General features: G+C 34.1%; 1 protein-coding gene across 1 annotated transcript in view; it reads right to left on the bottom strand.

Moving 5' to 3' along the window:
• TBC1D19 (TBC1 domain family member 19) overlaps positions 1–14,292 on the bottom strand; it is a 48,105-nt gene that overhangs the window by 12,427 nt on the left and 21,386 nt on the right. The window contains exons 10-13 of the mRNA XM_005142873.3: positions 13,842–13,880; positions 10,874–10,986; positions 2,475–2,549; positions 2,139–2,201 (exon numbers count right to left, since the gene is read on the bottom strand). Of these exons, the coding sequence (XP_005142930.1) occupies positions 2,139–2,201; positions 2,475–2,549; positions 10,874–10,986; positions 13,842–13,880 (290 nt within the window). The remainder of the gene's footprint in view (positions 1–2,138; positions 2,202–2,474; positions 2,550–10,873; positions 10,987–13,841; positions 13,881–14,292) is intronic.

Below are 14,292 nucleotides of genomic sequence, written 5' to 3'. Positions count from 1 at the left end.
AAAAACTAAAAAAACCCCCAAAGCCAAAGCTTTTATCAAAAATAAATTACTATATTCAAAGTAACTGTATTCTATTTCAATACTTACAAAGAAGTAATAATAACATGTGAACTTTGGGATAAAGAAAGCAAAGCTATTAAAGGAAATAAATGACATAATTTCAGTGTTCTTCCCAAAAAGAACTGCATGCTATGAAAGAGGTACTAATACTTCAAACAGATATCCTCAATGCTATGTTTACCCCCAGGTTTTCTTGTTTTGATGGATGCTCTATCTGGTAAGTAATAGACAGACAAATGCCACATTTTGCTCAGTGACTTGGAAAATTTAGAGGCAGTGAGCAGTTATGAGAGAAAAAAAAAACACAATCAAAACACAAACCCAGTGGAAGCATAGAAATAATTCATCTCGTTTAAACTAACATTTTCATTACCTATTTTATTTAGCCAATATTTAATCCCAGTTATCATAAGAAATCAATAAATAATATTCCATATCAGAGTGACTCATACTGCAGAATTTTTCCAGGGGCCATAGGACAAAATCATCTGGCATCAATGCATTAGCAAATCAAGTTGAAAGAGAAAATTATCAAGGAAAATTAATAACTTGCTTCTAGAAAATAGTCCGAAGAATACCACAAAGTACCAAACAAACCTAGAGCAACTAACAGTCAGAAGTTTGAGATATTTTCTGCCTCAAAGACTTGCAGTGAAACCAGCCAATTTTTCAAATATTTTTGGTGACTCTCCTTCAAATTACTATGGATAATTTAGTCCTTTTTATGTTTTTCATTCTGTAATCATTCTTTTAGTTAATAGAGGTATATATTAAAAAAATAAGTATTCAACTGCGCTGTATATAAGAATGATGAACAAAAGCTATTTCTATATTCTCCATAGATTATAATACTGTATCTACTGGAACTGTCAGTTGATGACTAATTAATATGCCTTAGTAGTCTATATAATTAACAAATCGGAAATAAGAATGAGATTTTCAACATCCTATGTTGAAGAGTTGTTACAATAATGAAGATCATGTTTGACCCTTAAATCAAGAAAAACTTCTACATGTAAGTATTTTAGTGAATAAACACCAATGTTTGAGTTGTCATTATATAGTCACTTCTCAAATTTTAATTCAAAAACAAATTCAGATACAGATCTTAATACTGCAATTAGTTTTAAGTAAAAAAGCCTATACTTTAATGAGGTTATAATTATAAGTATGAATGTTAAAATTTTTATTAAGCTAAAACATTATCCATAGATTGAATAGTATGCTTAAATAGTCATGCACATTTTTATACCTCTATGGACTAAACAGCATTAAGGACAGTTTCTTGCTTAGTTAAATTACTAGTAGTTTTACTTAGTGCCATCAGAGAAAAAGCATTTAGTTTCATATAGCTCAAAACCAAAAAATTAAGCAAGTCTAACCTAACTGATAGGACTAATGAAACTGAAAGCACTGTGGAAATGGTAAGTTTGCTGCATGACATTTATGTTGACACTGCAATCAACTATATATTAGGAAATTCAGAAATGTAATCTCCATCTATTTAAGAGCATTTGACAAGCAGTAATGAAGATAATTCTTTATAAATTAGCAGGGTTCCCCATCACTAGAAGCAGCTTTGGAATGAGATCAATCCTGAAAATAACCATACATATCACTACCTTATTCAGAATCAATGTCTTCAATTTCAAAATATGTCAACACAGTATCTTTTATGCTTACTGCAGTAGGTCACTGTATTTTTATAACTGGAATTCTGAACATACTTCTCAAGTCTTAATATCTCATAAGCCACAGATGTCCATAATTTTATTATTGCAAAGCTGGAGAGGGGAAGAATATAGCTGACTTCATATTTTCTCACTTACTGCATTAGAAAGACATTGTGTAGAATCCTTCAGAGCATGAGCTTTAGAAGCCTGTCCTACTTAATCTGTTTAAGTGCATAAGACTGTTATTCAGAACAGAAAGTATAAGCAAACCAGCAAACAGATCTGTCTAGGTTACTGCTGTACTTTGCCTACACATGAAACACAAAGGCAGTCCTTACTTCAAAGGGGATATAATCCCACTGGAGTATACTTTGTAGCTTTTCTAAGAAAAAAATAGTTACATACCTGATATAAATAATCCTCAAATACAAAATAATAGTCATCGTTGCTTGCTGTCAGCTTTACATCCTGTAATTTAAAAAGCACAGCAGTTAGCTTGAAAAGATGTATTTTGTTTTCAGAGTCCCATAGAAGCCAACCTTAACAGAGCGGTAGAAGACACTGTTTCACCACTGAATCATGAAAGAGCTGTAGTTAAGCATATACTCCACATTTTAAATTTCAAAAATGTTCTAGTAACTTGATTAAAGTATTCAGAATTGAAACCATCTAACTTTTTTTTTGTTTAAAAACCAAGATGAGTGTATAAATCACCTAATCACTGTTTAGTGAATTACTTACTTTGTAAATCAGACTGTCCACTAAAAGGTTGTGCTGAATCACATTTGACTTAAGCTGTTCATAGTACAAGATATCCTGAAATTAAAAATATTATCATAATCAGACTGAGAAACAACTTTATATTTAAACTAACAAAGCCAATTCTTGACTATTAAAAAAATACATATAAACATGTGTTCAGCTGAAGAACCCACTGCACAATTTGTGAAGCATTCTATCATGGTTTATTCTAGTTTAAGCCTTAAGAAATTGAGCAGATATTTGAGACATTAGAAAATTACTTCCCCTTTAGAATTAATGAGAATGAAGGAATTAGCTCAAATAAGAGATTTCCAACCTTTGGGTCTTTCTACATATAAACATTTTCAATGCTCAAACTCATTATGCTTTTTTAATTTGTTACCCTCTATTTTCATGCACCTCTCCAGCAATAGTTTCTGTTTTATCTTCTAGCATTAGTGAGTTGCTGCAAGTATTTGATGTTAATCTGGCTCTCCAAATAGCTTAAATTTGTGTGAAGATGAAATTGTATATATATATTAAAAAAATCTTGTGAAGAATATAAAGAACTCAGACCTTTTTTTAAAATCCAATTACTTCCCAATGTCTACAGAACATATTACACTAGGGTGAAATGATGGGAAAGAATCAAAACAAGCACTTCTCTGGTTTTGCTGGTTTTATCCCTTCCTTCTTAAAAAGAGCTTGCAAAGGAAAAAAAAGAATTAAATATCACATTATCATCATGTAATTCTAAATCTGTAAATACCTATCTGCCATTATACAATTTAATAACAGTTTCAGATTGAATAACACAGCTTCAGACGGATTTGGAATCACTCATTAGATAAATCAGCAGTCCCAAAGCTCCTTCCCACTTCATAAAACTATTCTGATTTCAGTGTCTCTGTGGACACCACACAAATGCTTGCATATTCCAACATATTCTCTACATAACATTTACTCCTGATTTATTTGCAAAAAGGGTTAGTCTGGAGTAAGGATTTAAAGAGCAGATGGGAAGTAAGACAGAATTCTGAGAGGGAGAAAATTGAGGAAAAAAAAAAGAGAAGTCCAGGCAACACTCGAAGTGTTCTCTGTATTAGCCCAAAACTGGGAAGTAGTGAACAGTATACACTTAAAAAATATTAGAATTGATATATTATTAAACTAGTAAGTTGAAATAAGGACAAACCCTGTGCTTATTAACCACTTATAAATACCACAGGGAAAATACTTACATTTTTCTGTCTCAGAAATAAAAAGCAGAGGTATAAATACTGCACTATTTCTTTACAAAGAATCAGACATAAATATTTACTAAATGTAAATTATTTACAGTATGAATACAGCATTATGTAAATATCTTTAAAGCTACAGAAAGTCGCAATTTTGAAGTATCAATACTGTAGTCTAATTAAGTGTAACACTGCCAAATGAATAATGTCTAAAGGCTTTTTTTTTGCATATCAAATGACTGTATATATTAGAACAGGAGAACCTAATACAAAAAAAAAATACAACAAGCCAAACATTTTTCATGCTAAGCAGACAGCATGATTAACTGTTTCTGTTGCACACGCAAGTACTCCTGCATGAAGAATGCTACTCATGAGACTCATGGCTACAAGTGTACTAGATAATGCAACTACTAATCTATTGTAACTTGGGAAAGAGATTCTAATAATCTCATGGTTTCCCTGTTAGTATTTCCTAGTTTTTAGTTCTCTAGAACTTCCTCGAACTGCTAAAAGGCTGTTTGGAAGTGGGAGATGAAAGTGGTATGAAAAAATTAGTAATCTTTTGCGACACACATATAGAGCACACTTTAAATTTATATACAGAAACAAGTTTCCTTTTTAAAATACTTTCACCTGAGGTCACACAGTGGGTCCAAGCCACAAATGAACTTTATCACTAGTGTTCTGTGCTAAGCTTCTCCATCCTAAATTATCACAGAATCTTACACTGGTTAGGGTTAGAAGGGACCTTAAAGATCCAATCCCCTGCCATGGGCAGGGAAACCTTCCCTTAGACCAGGTTGCTCAAAGTCCCGTCCAGCGTGGCCTTGAACACTTACACGGATAAAGCATCCATGACTTCTTTGGTCAACCTGTGCCAGTAAATTGTTTCTAATTAGAAAGTCTTTCAATTATGTTTTACATTTGCTTACAAGAGTCCATAGATTTTCCTGTTATTATGAAAATTATTTAAAGTCACAACTAAAAACTCATCATTTAAGTACATGGACCATTCATCTTAACAGTCAGAATAACCTGGTATTAAGTTTAATTGCAGCTGATTTATTCACATTTAGAATACATTTAATGATTTGGTATGCAAGGAATGACTTTACAGAATGTATGAAGAACAAATTTCTGGACAAGAAAAGAGATATTCATAAATGATGCTCTTCTCCACTGACATCATGAGTTTAGAGTGCTGGCTTCAGTGCAGTTTTGTTTATGGCATCTGTTATATCATTAATTTATTAAAACGTTTATTAGCTTCCTACGCCTTAATTCAACTGCATTAATTGAAATGTAAATAATTATGTTAATTGCAACACCAATAGTCAGTGAATAGTATTGTCCACAAAATAACCCCAGAAATCTGCCAAAAGAAATATAAATTCAATTTTTACTTTACAATATTACTTTAAACCAGAATGGAGGGTTTGCTATTTGTTAATCCAGAATGACACATGCATTTAATACATTTTGTAACATATATTTTTGCTTTCACAGTGTAGAAACTTTTAATTTCCTACTTTGTTTACTGGTTTTAAAAAACATCTACTTCTAAGAACATGGAGAAATGGGAATTACTTAACCAATAGTATGCACAATTTCAGAAATATATATCCTTCCCAGTTCTCCTCCATTTGTTTCAGTTGAGTAAATATTTTAAGCAATTAAAAAGGTGGTAAGAATAAGCAACATGATGTTTTGGACACTGTCTTAAAAGAGACAACTGGGCTCAGATTCTTCAGCAGCTCCCAGAAACTGAATGAAAGCTCTTCATAACTCAGTTGAACACTTCTTTCAATATGATCTTAAATGCAAAGGGTCAACAGTTCATCAACTTTTCTTTTTTCAGGAGTAATAGTCAGTTTCTCTTTTACTCTTAAAAAACCCACTACGGCAATTTGGTCATTACTGAGAAAACCAAACACCATTTGCTGCGGCTCTTTTAATTTCAGCATGAACTAAAACTTCAAACACAACTCAAAACTCTGCGATGAAAAAATTAATAGCAAATTTACATTGCAAATATTAGCAGAGTAAAACAATACTTAAATATTTTAAGTGTTTGGTAATTTAGTCAAAAGACCAGAAGGACAAGCTGTGCACCTGAACTAGAACCGACAAGAAAAAGTTTGGGAAACAAATCAGAAATCACTAAAAATGGACTTGTAAGGCAAAACCAATCATAACCATTCTAGGACTAAAGGTTTTAATTCAGTACTCATCATTAATTTTCTCTCAAATTGTGATTATTGTGATGCAAAATAAAAGTCTGGGCTTCGGAATCATGCCAGGTTTTTTTCAGCCGTAAGTTGCCTACAAGAGGATCTTGCCCGTGCCTTTTAGTAAGACATGAGGCTTGTGATTCACGCTGTGTTAATAATTTCTTCTTTATATCTGAAGCATAAACAAGATTGGTCACAGATTTACTTTCAAGTCACACGACTCTCTCTGTGATCAGTTTTTCTCACTTTCTAAAAGCTTCACTCAGGCTGCAAAAAAGATTCAGGTCTCATTTTACTATTTTATTGGCTGCATTTCTTCAAGTTTCAGGAGTGTCCAAAAATGCAGTATCTTTCTTAGCCTAAAATGAGGCTAAGAATTTAATTAAATTTAACTATGAAAACAAAATCTTATAATTTTCATCTGATTCAACCATTCTCCTCTGTCTGCCAAACTTTAACATAACCTTGATTTGTAAACTATTTGCTTTTTAAAAACATGTTGCATTTTTATATAGACTGTAGCTTTCAGTACTGCAGTGCTTACCTCTCTTGACCTTACAAAGCCACACAACCACAGTATCCTACCCAAAACCATCATACTGTGTCCACCTGCGAGCGTAAGGAAAAGGGAGCTCTGAAAGCAGCACACAGGCAAGAGAGAAGAGTATCTTTCAACAGTAGACAGTGAAGCTAGTTTAAGCACAGTTTGGTGATTCACCTTCTCCGAAATTAAGGTTTTAATTACTCAGCATCCTCTGTGCAGGCACAGTCCAGCTGCGACCTGTCATGAAATCCTTGGCACTGGAGCTGCACACTCACTGTTGAACTATAGGCAGCTCATGATTGATTCCTCAGTTACCCTTGTCATGCGATTGCATTATCTATACTTGCTTCTCAAATCTAATTCAAGACATGGATGACTGAAGCATCCATTTCTTCTCACTGAAGGAATGTGAAGAAAGACTGACACTCAGGAGTCTAGAAAGAAGACACTAAGATTTGCGGGAACTGGAGGAAGCCTATAAAATGGCAACCAGCATTAATTAGGTGAGCTGTAGATTTTGGAACAGAAGTGCCAGAAACAAGCACAAACCAAAAACTAGTTCGATTAAACAAAGAGAGAATGGACAAAAGAGTTAAAGAAATTCCGTCCTGACAAATCCTTGATAAGGATCCAAAGCTTATTCTCTTTTACCATACACCCATGAAATCTACTTGTAAAGTACATTCTTCTCCAGTCAAAGATGATAACAGTACATTACTGCTACTGGCTTCTCTGCTGTTTGAATAGAACAGTGGGTACCTTAGGCTACTGATCCTAACCTAAAAAAACCTGATAAGGCACAGAATTACACAATGCTCCATTACGGACATACCACCTTTCCTATTCATTAAACTTTTCAAACCTAGGAAGTTACTTTCAGTAAAAGCTGTAGTAAAACAGCACTACTCATTTCTGTATGCTGGAATTTTCAGAATTAGGATTTATTTTCAACCTATTAACTCAAAAAAACCCAGAAGGGAAAAAAAAGCCTATGGGATAATGAACAATTTTGTTTTTTAAGCAGTGCTTGAAGAGCACGCAGTGAATAAATCATAGGAAACAGAAGGGAAAAAAAATTAAACAGATTCTCAGTAAGCGTGTGCCATCCCTTTTGTGCAATGAATAAGGCAGACTTTCCTCATGAAAAACTATGAGTGTGTGATTGAAGATCATACACTAAAATGCACAAATACACAGCAAATTGCACTGGTTGCGGAGACAATATTAACAGTAACACTGTTTGGCTTTTAAATGTTTGACTTTGCAACCTTCAAAATGTTCTTTTAACACGATTCCTCTAAAATGTACTATTATAAATGAAAATCAACAATTCATTGTCAGGCAATGTGTTTATGCAGTTCTAAATAAACCTGCATATAGAGTGTATAGTTTATCATTTTTATGATTGCAATGCTAGATTGCTAATATTGTCCCTTGCTTGGCTCTGTATGAGCTTTATACAGAGGTTAAGCTTTACTGAATAGAATTTTCCAAACAATATTGGATGCTAATAAACACCATGCTGCCCATACCAAACCCTCATAATGTTTTACATTAAAGAAAGGAAATTCACAGGTTTTTTGTGTTATAGATTCATACAACTATAAATGGAATAGAGTCTGAACTGCAAATCAGAAATATTACAGCAAGAAATCTCTGCAACCACACAATTCAATTCCAGCAAAGAAACAGTACACAAGAGGTAGAGAAATGCTAGATAAATCAATAGAGTCTATATGAAATACAGTAGATCATAAAGCAGCTACATGTATATGAAAACTGCTTTGCTACACTTTACGAAAAATAAAGCAGTGTATTCAGCATATGCAAGAAGAATGTCCCAGGGTGTTAGCATCCCGGCAGTAGTTACAGCCTTACCTTTATGAAATGCTAATAAATGCAACGTTTAAAATGAACTACAGACATCCAACTTATAACATAGCCATAGTAATCAGTGTGGTCTCCTGCCTGATCTATGGGCAGTCTCTTAGGTTTCAGTCAGAAAGTCTATCCTTTTAGTGTATTTATTTTTTTAGCACTCAAGGTCCATAAAACAACTGTAGCTTAGAGCCCAGGATAACAAATCCTATACTATACTATGCAAAAATAGTCTTGGAAAATAAGATAAGAGGCTCCAATAGCTGTTGCATTAGAAGATACAGTCCCAGTTTAATATGACAGAAAAACATTCATATGCACTTACATCACCAGCTTAGATGAATTTCTCCAGCATAGGATATCTTGTCCACAAACTTGGTAATTTCTGTTTTCTCTTGTGAGGGAGGGCTGATTTTGTATTTTACCCTTTCCCAACCCTTTATTTCAACAATCTCAAAGCAGTGAAGATTTTTCAGTCAGCATCACTTCATCCATCCTTACTTACCACTTTCTCTTGATGTTATTATTGCCATTTTCCACTAACTTATCTGCATCTTTCCAGGGTTCTTTCAGTATCATCACAAAATACTGCGTCACCAATAACTCCCTGCACACAGTCCATTCAGTTCAGTCTCAAGGCTCTGGACCCTGCAGAATGTCTCCTAAAGAAGACTGCCTACAGCACCACATCTCAGAATAATGGATGTGTACCCAATTTTTTATTCTTAATCTATAGTTCACAAGTATCATTTGCTAAGTGCATAGAAAGTTATCTCAACGTAAAATATTATGTCAATGAGAATGTAATAGCTGCCCTGACACAAGTGTCCACATGCATCCTTGCAGTAAGTTGGAGATAAATTACCATTTATTACACAGTAAAGGCACACACATGGCACTTGTGATCAATCAACATACTGTTCTCTGTGTTACCTGACAGTAAACGGAGTTAATAAACTCACAGCAGACTAACCTTTTGAGAACGTCTAAAATAGTCACTCTTCAGGCATAATATAAACATATATTAAAAACAACTATAAACTAGAGTTAACTTTTAAAGGAACTAATGGAGTGGCTGGCAAACATATTAATAGACAGACATGGCTTGTTCCTCTTTAAAAAAGGTAACTTGAAAATTGTCCATGTGAATTTCCAGGAAAATGGGTTTTAATAAATCTATTTCTGCAACAACCCATGCTTTACATGAACACAGAGTATTTTATCATCTTTCTGATTATTATCTTGACTTTCACTAATCCAAACAGAATATTTGGCGCTTTTTCATTCAATTATTTCATTTTCCACATTAAAATGAAAATGCTCTTACAACATGCACAGATTAACAAAATATAAATACATGCAATGTAACCAACATCAATTTCACACCTCTCATATTCCTGCTCTCATAAAGACTTCCAAAATTCAAGCTGTTCTGATAATTAAAAATAACCTAAATCTAGTGTTGAGCATCTTAAGTAAGATGTATAGCTTTTAATTATTTCAATAGCTCTTTCTTCTACAGAAAATTCAAACTTTACTAAAACCCAAAAAACTATTTTATTTTTTCAGAAAGGAATAAACTAAGTAAACCAGACCAAATAACTTCAACTCCTTAGGTAAGCTGCCAATGAACAAGTTTTACATTTGTTTCTAAGGGCAAGATCTTATGATTGCACTAAGTAGTTACCAATAAATGCCTGGGTATTACAAGAAAACCGCTACATCCTCAAAGGATGTGAGACACTAAAATTCTCACAATCATGAGCAAATTAATGAATGTTAATTTTTATTGCAGCAAAAGCCTTGCATCAAACTATTCACAATTCTGCAAAGATTTAGACAGGATGTAACTTTTTAAGTTATAAGAAACAGATTTGCTATAGTATGGCTTTGGATACTGCAAAAGATTTCATTGTTGAGGACTTGAGTAAAATACAAAGTACTGTAAAAAACTGCTGCTGTACAAGGGAGTTGGAAAACAATCCCCATCTTACCAGGTTTTCTTGTCTTTTAGACTGTACATATATAGAATATATGCAATAATATATGAAGCAACCTACAAGATATCTTTAAGATCCCTTCCAACCCTAACCATATCACAACAGATTCAAATAACCAGGAAAAAGGTATAGCACATCTTTTTATAAAACTCAGCAAAGAGGTTCAGTCTTCTTTCCAGGACTTTATTCTTGCCCCCTTCTGAAAAAGTCGGCACCATACAGGCAAACCTCAGGAGCTAGCCAGATCAATTTAATAGCTTGTTTCTAAGTATTTTGCTCATATTTCTGTTAAAAAATTAGGGAAGAGCTTGAAAGACTTCACCTGTGAAAGACTTTACAGCATGGAGTTTTTTACAGAAATGCATATTTCTCATAAAATGTTTATCAGTTTCTGTGACAATTCAGTAAACCATTTATATTTTGGAAAAAGATCACTAGAAGACACGTGCTTGCACTTCTGTGTTTTCACCCGGTCTTCATATTTTATTGTCACTTTTCTCCTTACCTCTGGCTGATTAGAAATATTGAGAATGAGGGCCCACAGATCAGCTCGGAGGGCTGTTGGACATCCCTGACGAACATATTGTTGAGCTGCAGCACTATCTTGCTCTGCTAAAACTGTAAGAAACATAGCAGATAAGGAATTGATGTTTAAGACTTCCAAAGTTTATCAAATTATCAAAGACTTTAATTTTTTACTTTACAAACTGGTTTATCATGCTGTAAGCATTAGCATATAGAAAATATCTAAAAGGTCTGTTTCCACAAAGCAATTTTGAAGTAGTTCCCTGTGAAACAAGGCAATTGGTATTAACAGTCAAGACTGTACTACCTTCTGTCATAAAACAGCACTTAGTATCTATCTCTTAGTATGTATCTATGACTATATCGAAGCCAATTGCAGTTAGCAGGCTGCCAACAAGTGGAAAAAGCAGCTGTATATAGCCACAAAATAGTTCTGTTTAACTATGAGTGGTATCTCAGTTCAAATAGGAGATTGCCACTCATTCTTTTTTTTTTTGGAGATTGCCACTCATTCTTTTTTTTTTCGACTTCTCTATTTTTCTGTGAATTATACAAATATCTTTACAGATAACCGTGGGGCAAGAATTTTCCATTTCAAATGTACTATTATGTTCTCTCACTATGGGTATACATACTCTGGAGGATAAACACTTTTTTCTCAAAGACTTTGTTTTTCCTTCAGAATGACATAAACCAAATAATCTACTGTTGACAGGTTTGTTTAGATGAGTCACTGTTGTGAAGCTTTAGGCTGGCTACTCTTGTGACAAGGGCCTCATCCTGAATACAGTACTGTACATACCTTCGGGCAGATATTAAAATGAAGCTCTGTACTGTGCGGGTAGTGAGACACTAGAGGTTGCCCAGAGAAGCTGTGCTGCCCCATCCCTGAAGTGTTCAAGACCAGGTTGGATGGGGCTTTGAGGGACCTGGTCTAGTGGAAGGTGTCTGTACCCATGGCAGGAGGTTGGAACTGGATGATCTTTAAGGTCCCTTCCAACTGAAGATGTTCTATGATTCTGTAATTATCTCATTCCTTATTTAAATCAATAAATTTGAAAGACATGCATCTTTAGCTATCCTAATGTAGTAGAAGTGTTGTTTGTCATCAAGGTTATGTGTATTCAGCATATGCAAGAAGAATGTCCCAGGGTGTTAGCATTCAAGCGGTAGTTACAGTCTTACCACTATGAAATGCTAATAAATGTTTAAAATGAACTATAGACATCCAACTTACAACATAGCCATAGTAATCAGTGTGGTCTCCTGCCTGATCTATGGGCAGTCTCCCAGGTTTCAGTCAGAAAGCTTATCCTTTTAGAAATGTCTTTCAAAACAGAGAGAATTGGGAGAATGCTTCTGTGATATTATCTAGACATTAGATGGGTGGTGTACTGGTACTCAGAACTTCTGAAATCTGTATCTTCAGATTTTTCTGAAGTCTCTCAGAAACAACTTTTCTGAACTGCACTAAATTCAGTATTCACAGTATCTGTGCTGTCGTGACTTTGAAGGCTGAGGTTTGGAATTATACATCTATTTACTTGATTCCTCCCTCCTTCCTTCTCATCTTAGATACTGAATACAAGAGTCTGCCAATTTTCTGTTTAACCTGCAGAGCTCTAACACAGATGGCGTGTGATCCCTTCTTCCTAAACTAAGAGGGCAAAAATTAAAAACAGTCTTACATTCCCCACAAAGCCTTAGAAAAAGATTCATCTCAGTGTCCAGGAGTGTTTACCTTATTTTTTTTTCTTACTGAGACACAAAACATTAAGAAATAGGTCTGCTATATACAAGATGGGGTTTGCTACATACAATAAGGAAAATTCCCCAATTTTGGCAATACAACTATTGTAAAAACAAAATCAATGTATTGGTGGCAACCAAAGTCATAACAAACACCCAACAGAGCATTCAGTAAGATTCCCACTGAATGAACTGAGATTTCAGTTTACGGTCAAGACTTTTAACCTCTATTTTTACAAAATTTTGTGTCTTTGCATAGAGGAAAAGCTAACACAGTATCTGTAACAGGGGCTGCTCTACACACACAAGAGGTGAGGGGTGAGAATTATATTGTGGAGTTGAATGGCTGGCTCAGGAAGTCTGGTTGGGGAATTTATTTGAAAGAACAGGAAAAGAACAGAGAGATGCACAGTAATCTAATGAGCTGCTCTTGGATCAGCAAACAGATGATCAGGGATAGAAAGAGGACCACAAAAGGAGAAGAAAGAAAGGTCACTGTTTTGTTACTGCAACAAAAAAAAAAGACACGGAAAACTTTTTGGATGGTATCCACTCCATTTTTTTTGATGGTGATAATATTTAGCAGGAATTTCAAGGAATTGCAAGGTGCAGATATGGATGAATTTCAAGCATTCCTTGAGTATTTCTTTATCTTTTCTTTTCTTTGGTAGGTTAGTTCTTAACCTACAAAAAAACCTTCTTTAGAAAAAGCAATACACAAAGACAAATGAGTGAATTTTCTACAGTGTCTAAGTATTGCAATATTTAGCAAGCTCTACAACTGCAAATAACCATTAAAAAGACTGTTTTGAAGCACAGGCGTAAATCCCATTACACTAATGAGAATTTTGTGTGCAGAGAAAAGAGTCCAGAGTCTTTTGATTTTAAAATGAAATTCAGTAGTGGCATAAGTTATTATCAAAAAGTTATGTCTCTATTCTTCCTATTTCATTTTTAATGAAATATCTGTGGAGCCATATATCTGGTAGCCACCCATAGACTGCAAATGCTTGCTTTTCTGTCTCTGTCTAAATGACAACAGTATTACTGACTGTCTCTGTCTACATTACAAAGGTATTGCTGGCATGCTTTATGTTAGCCTAATTTCTTAAAATTCTAAGAGGTACACGTAACAGATACAAATTTTCTAAATGTATTCCTCACTACTCAGTTAATTACAGATGAAAACAGATCCATACCTTTCTGTCCAACACGTACATGTTCATTTTCAAAGAACTCTAGAAAATAAACACAAAAGAATGGCAAAGAATAAATGAAAAAAAAAAAAAAAGAATCTCCAGCCAGTAATGGTCTGCCTATGGTAGGGGGGTTGGAACTAGATGATCTTTAAGGTCCCTTGCAACCCCAAACCATTCTATGATTCTATGATATATGCATATCTGCTAGTTGGTTTAACATTTTTTGATACTTTCTGTATTTTCAAAGATGGACAATTTGGTTCTTTTGATCCTGAAGTGTTCAAAGACACTGAAATTAACATATTTTTAAACTTAAGGTGATGATTTTATATCTTCTCCAAATCAGACCCTTCGTATTTACAATGTTTTCTATTATTAGCTATGTTTTACTAAGAAAATAACTACAATCACAGTTACAGAACATATATTTATGGCCTATTATGGGGAAAAT

The sequence above is a fragment of the Melopsittacus undulatus genome, chromosome 7, assembly GCF_012275295.1.
Source record: "Melopsittacus undulatus isolate bMelUnd1 chromosome 7, bMelUnd1.mat.Z, whole genome shotgun sequence".
Classification (NCBI taxonomy): Eukaryota; Metazoa; Chordata; class Aves; order Psittaciformes; family Psittaculidae; genus Melopsittacus; species Melopsittacus undulatus.
Note: the sequence above shows the minus strand (reverse complement) of the source record. Positions and strands in the feature narration are given on the sequence as shown.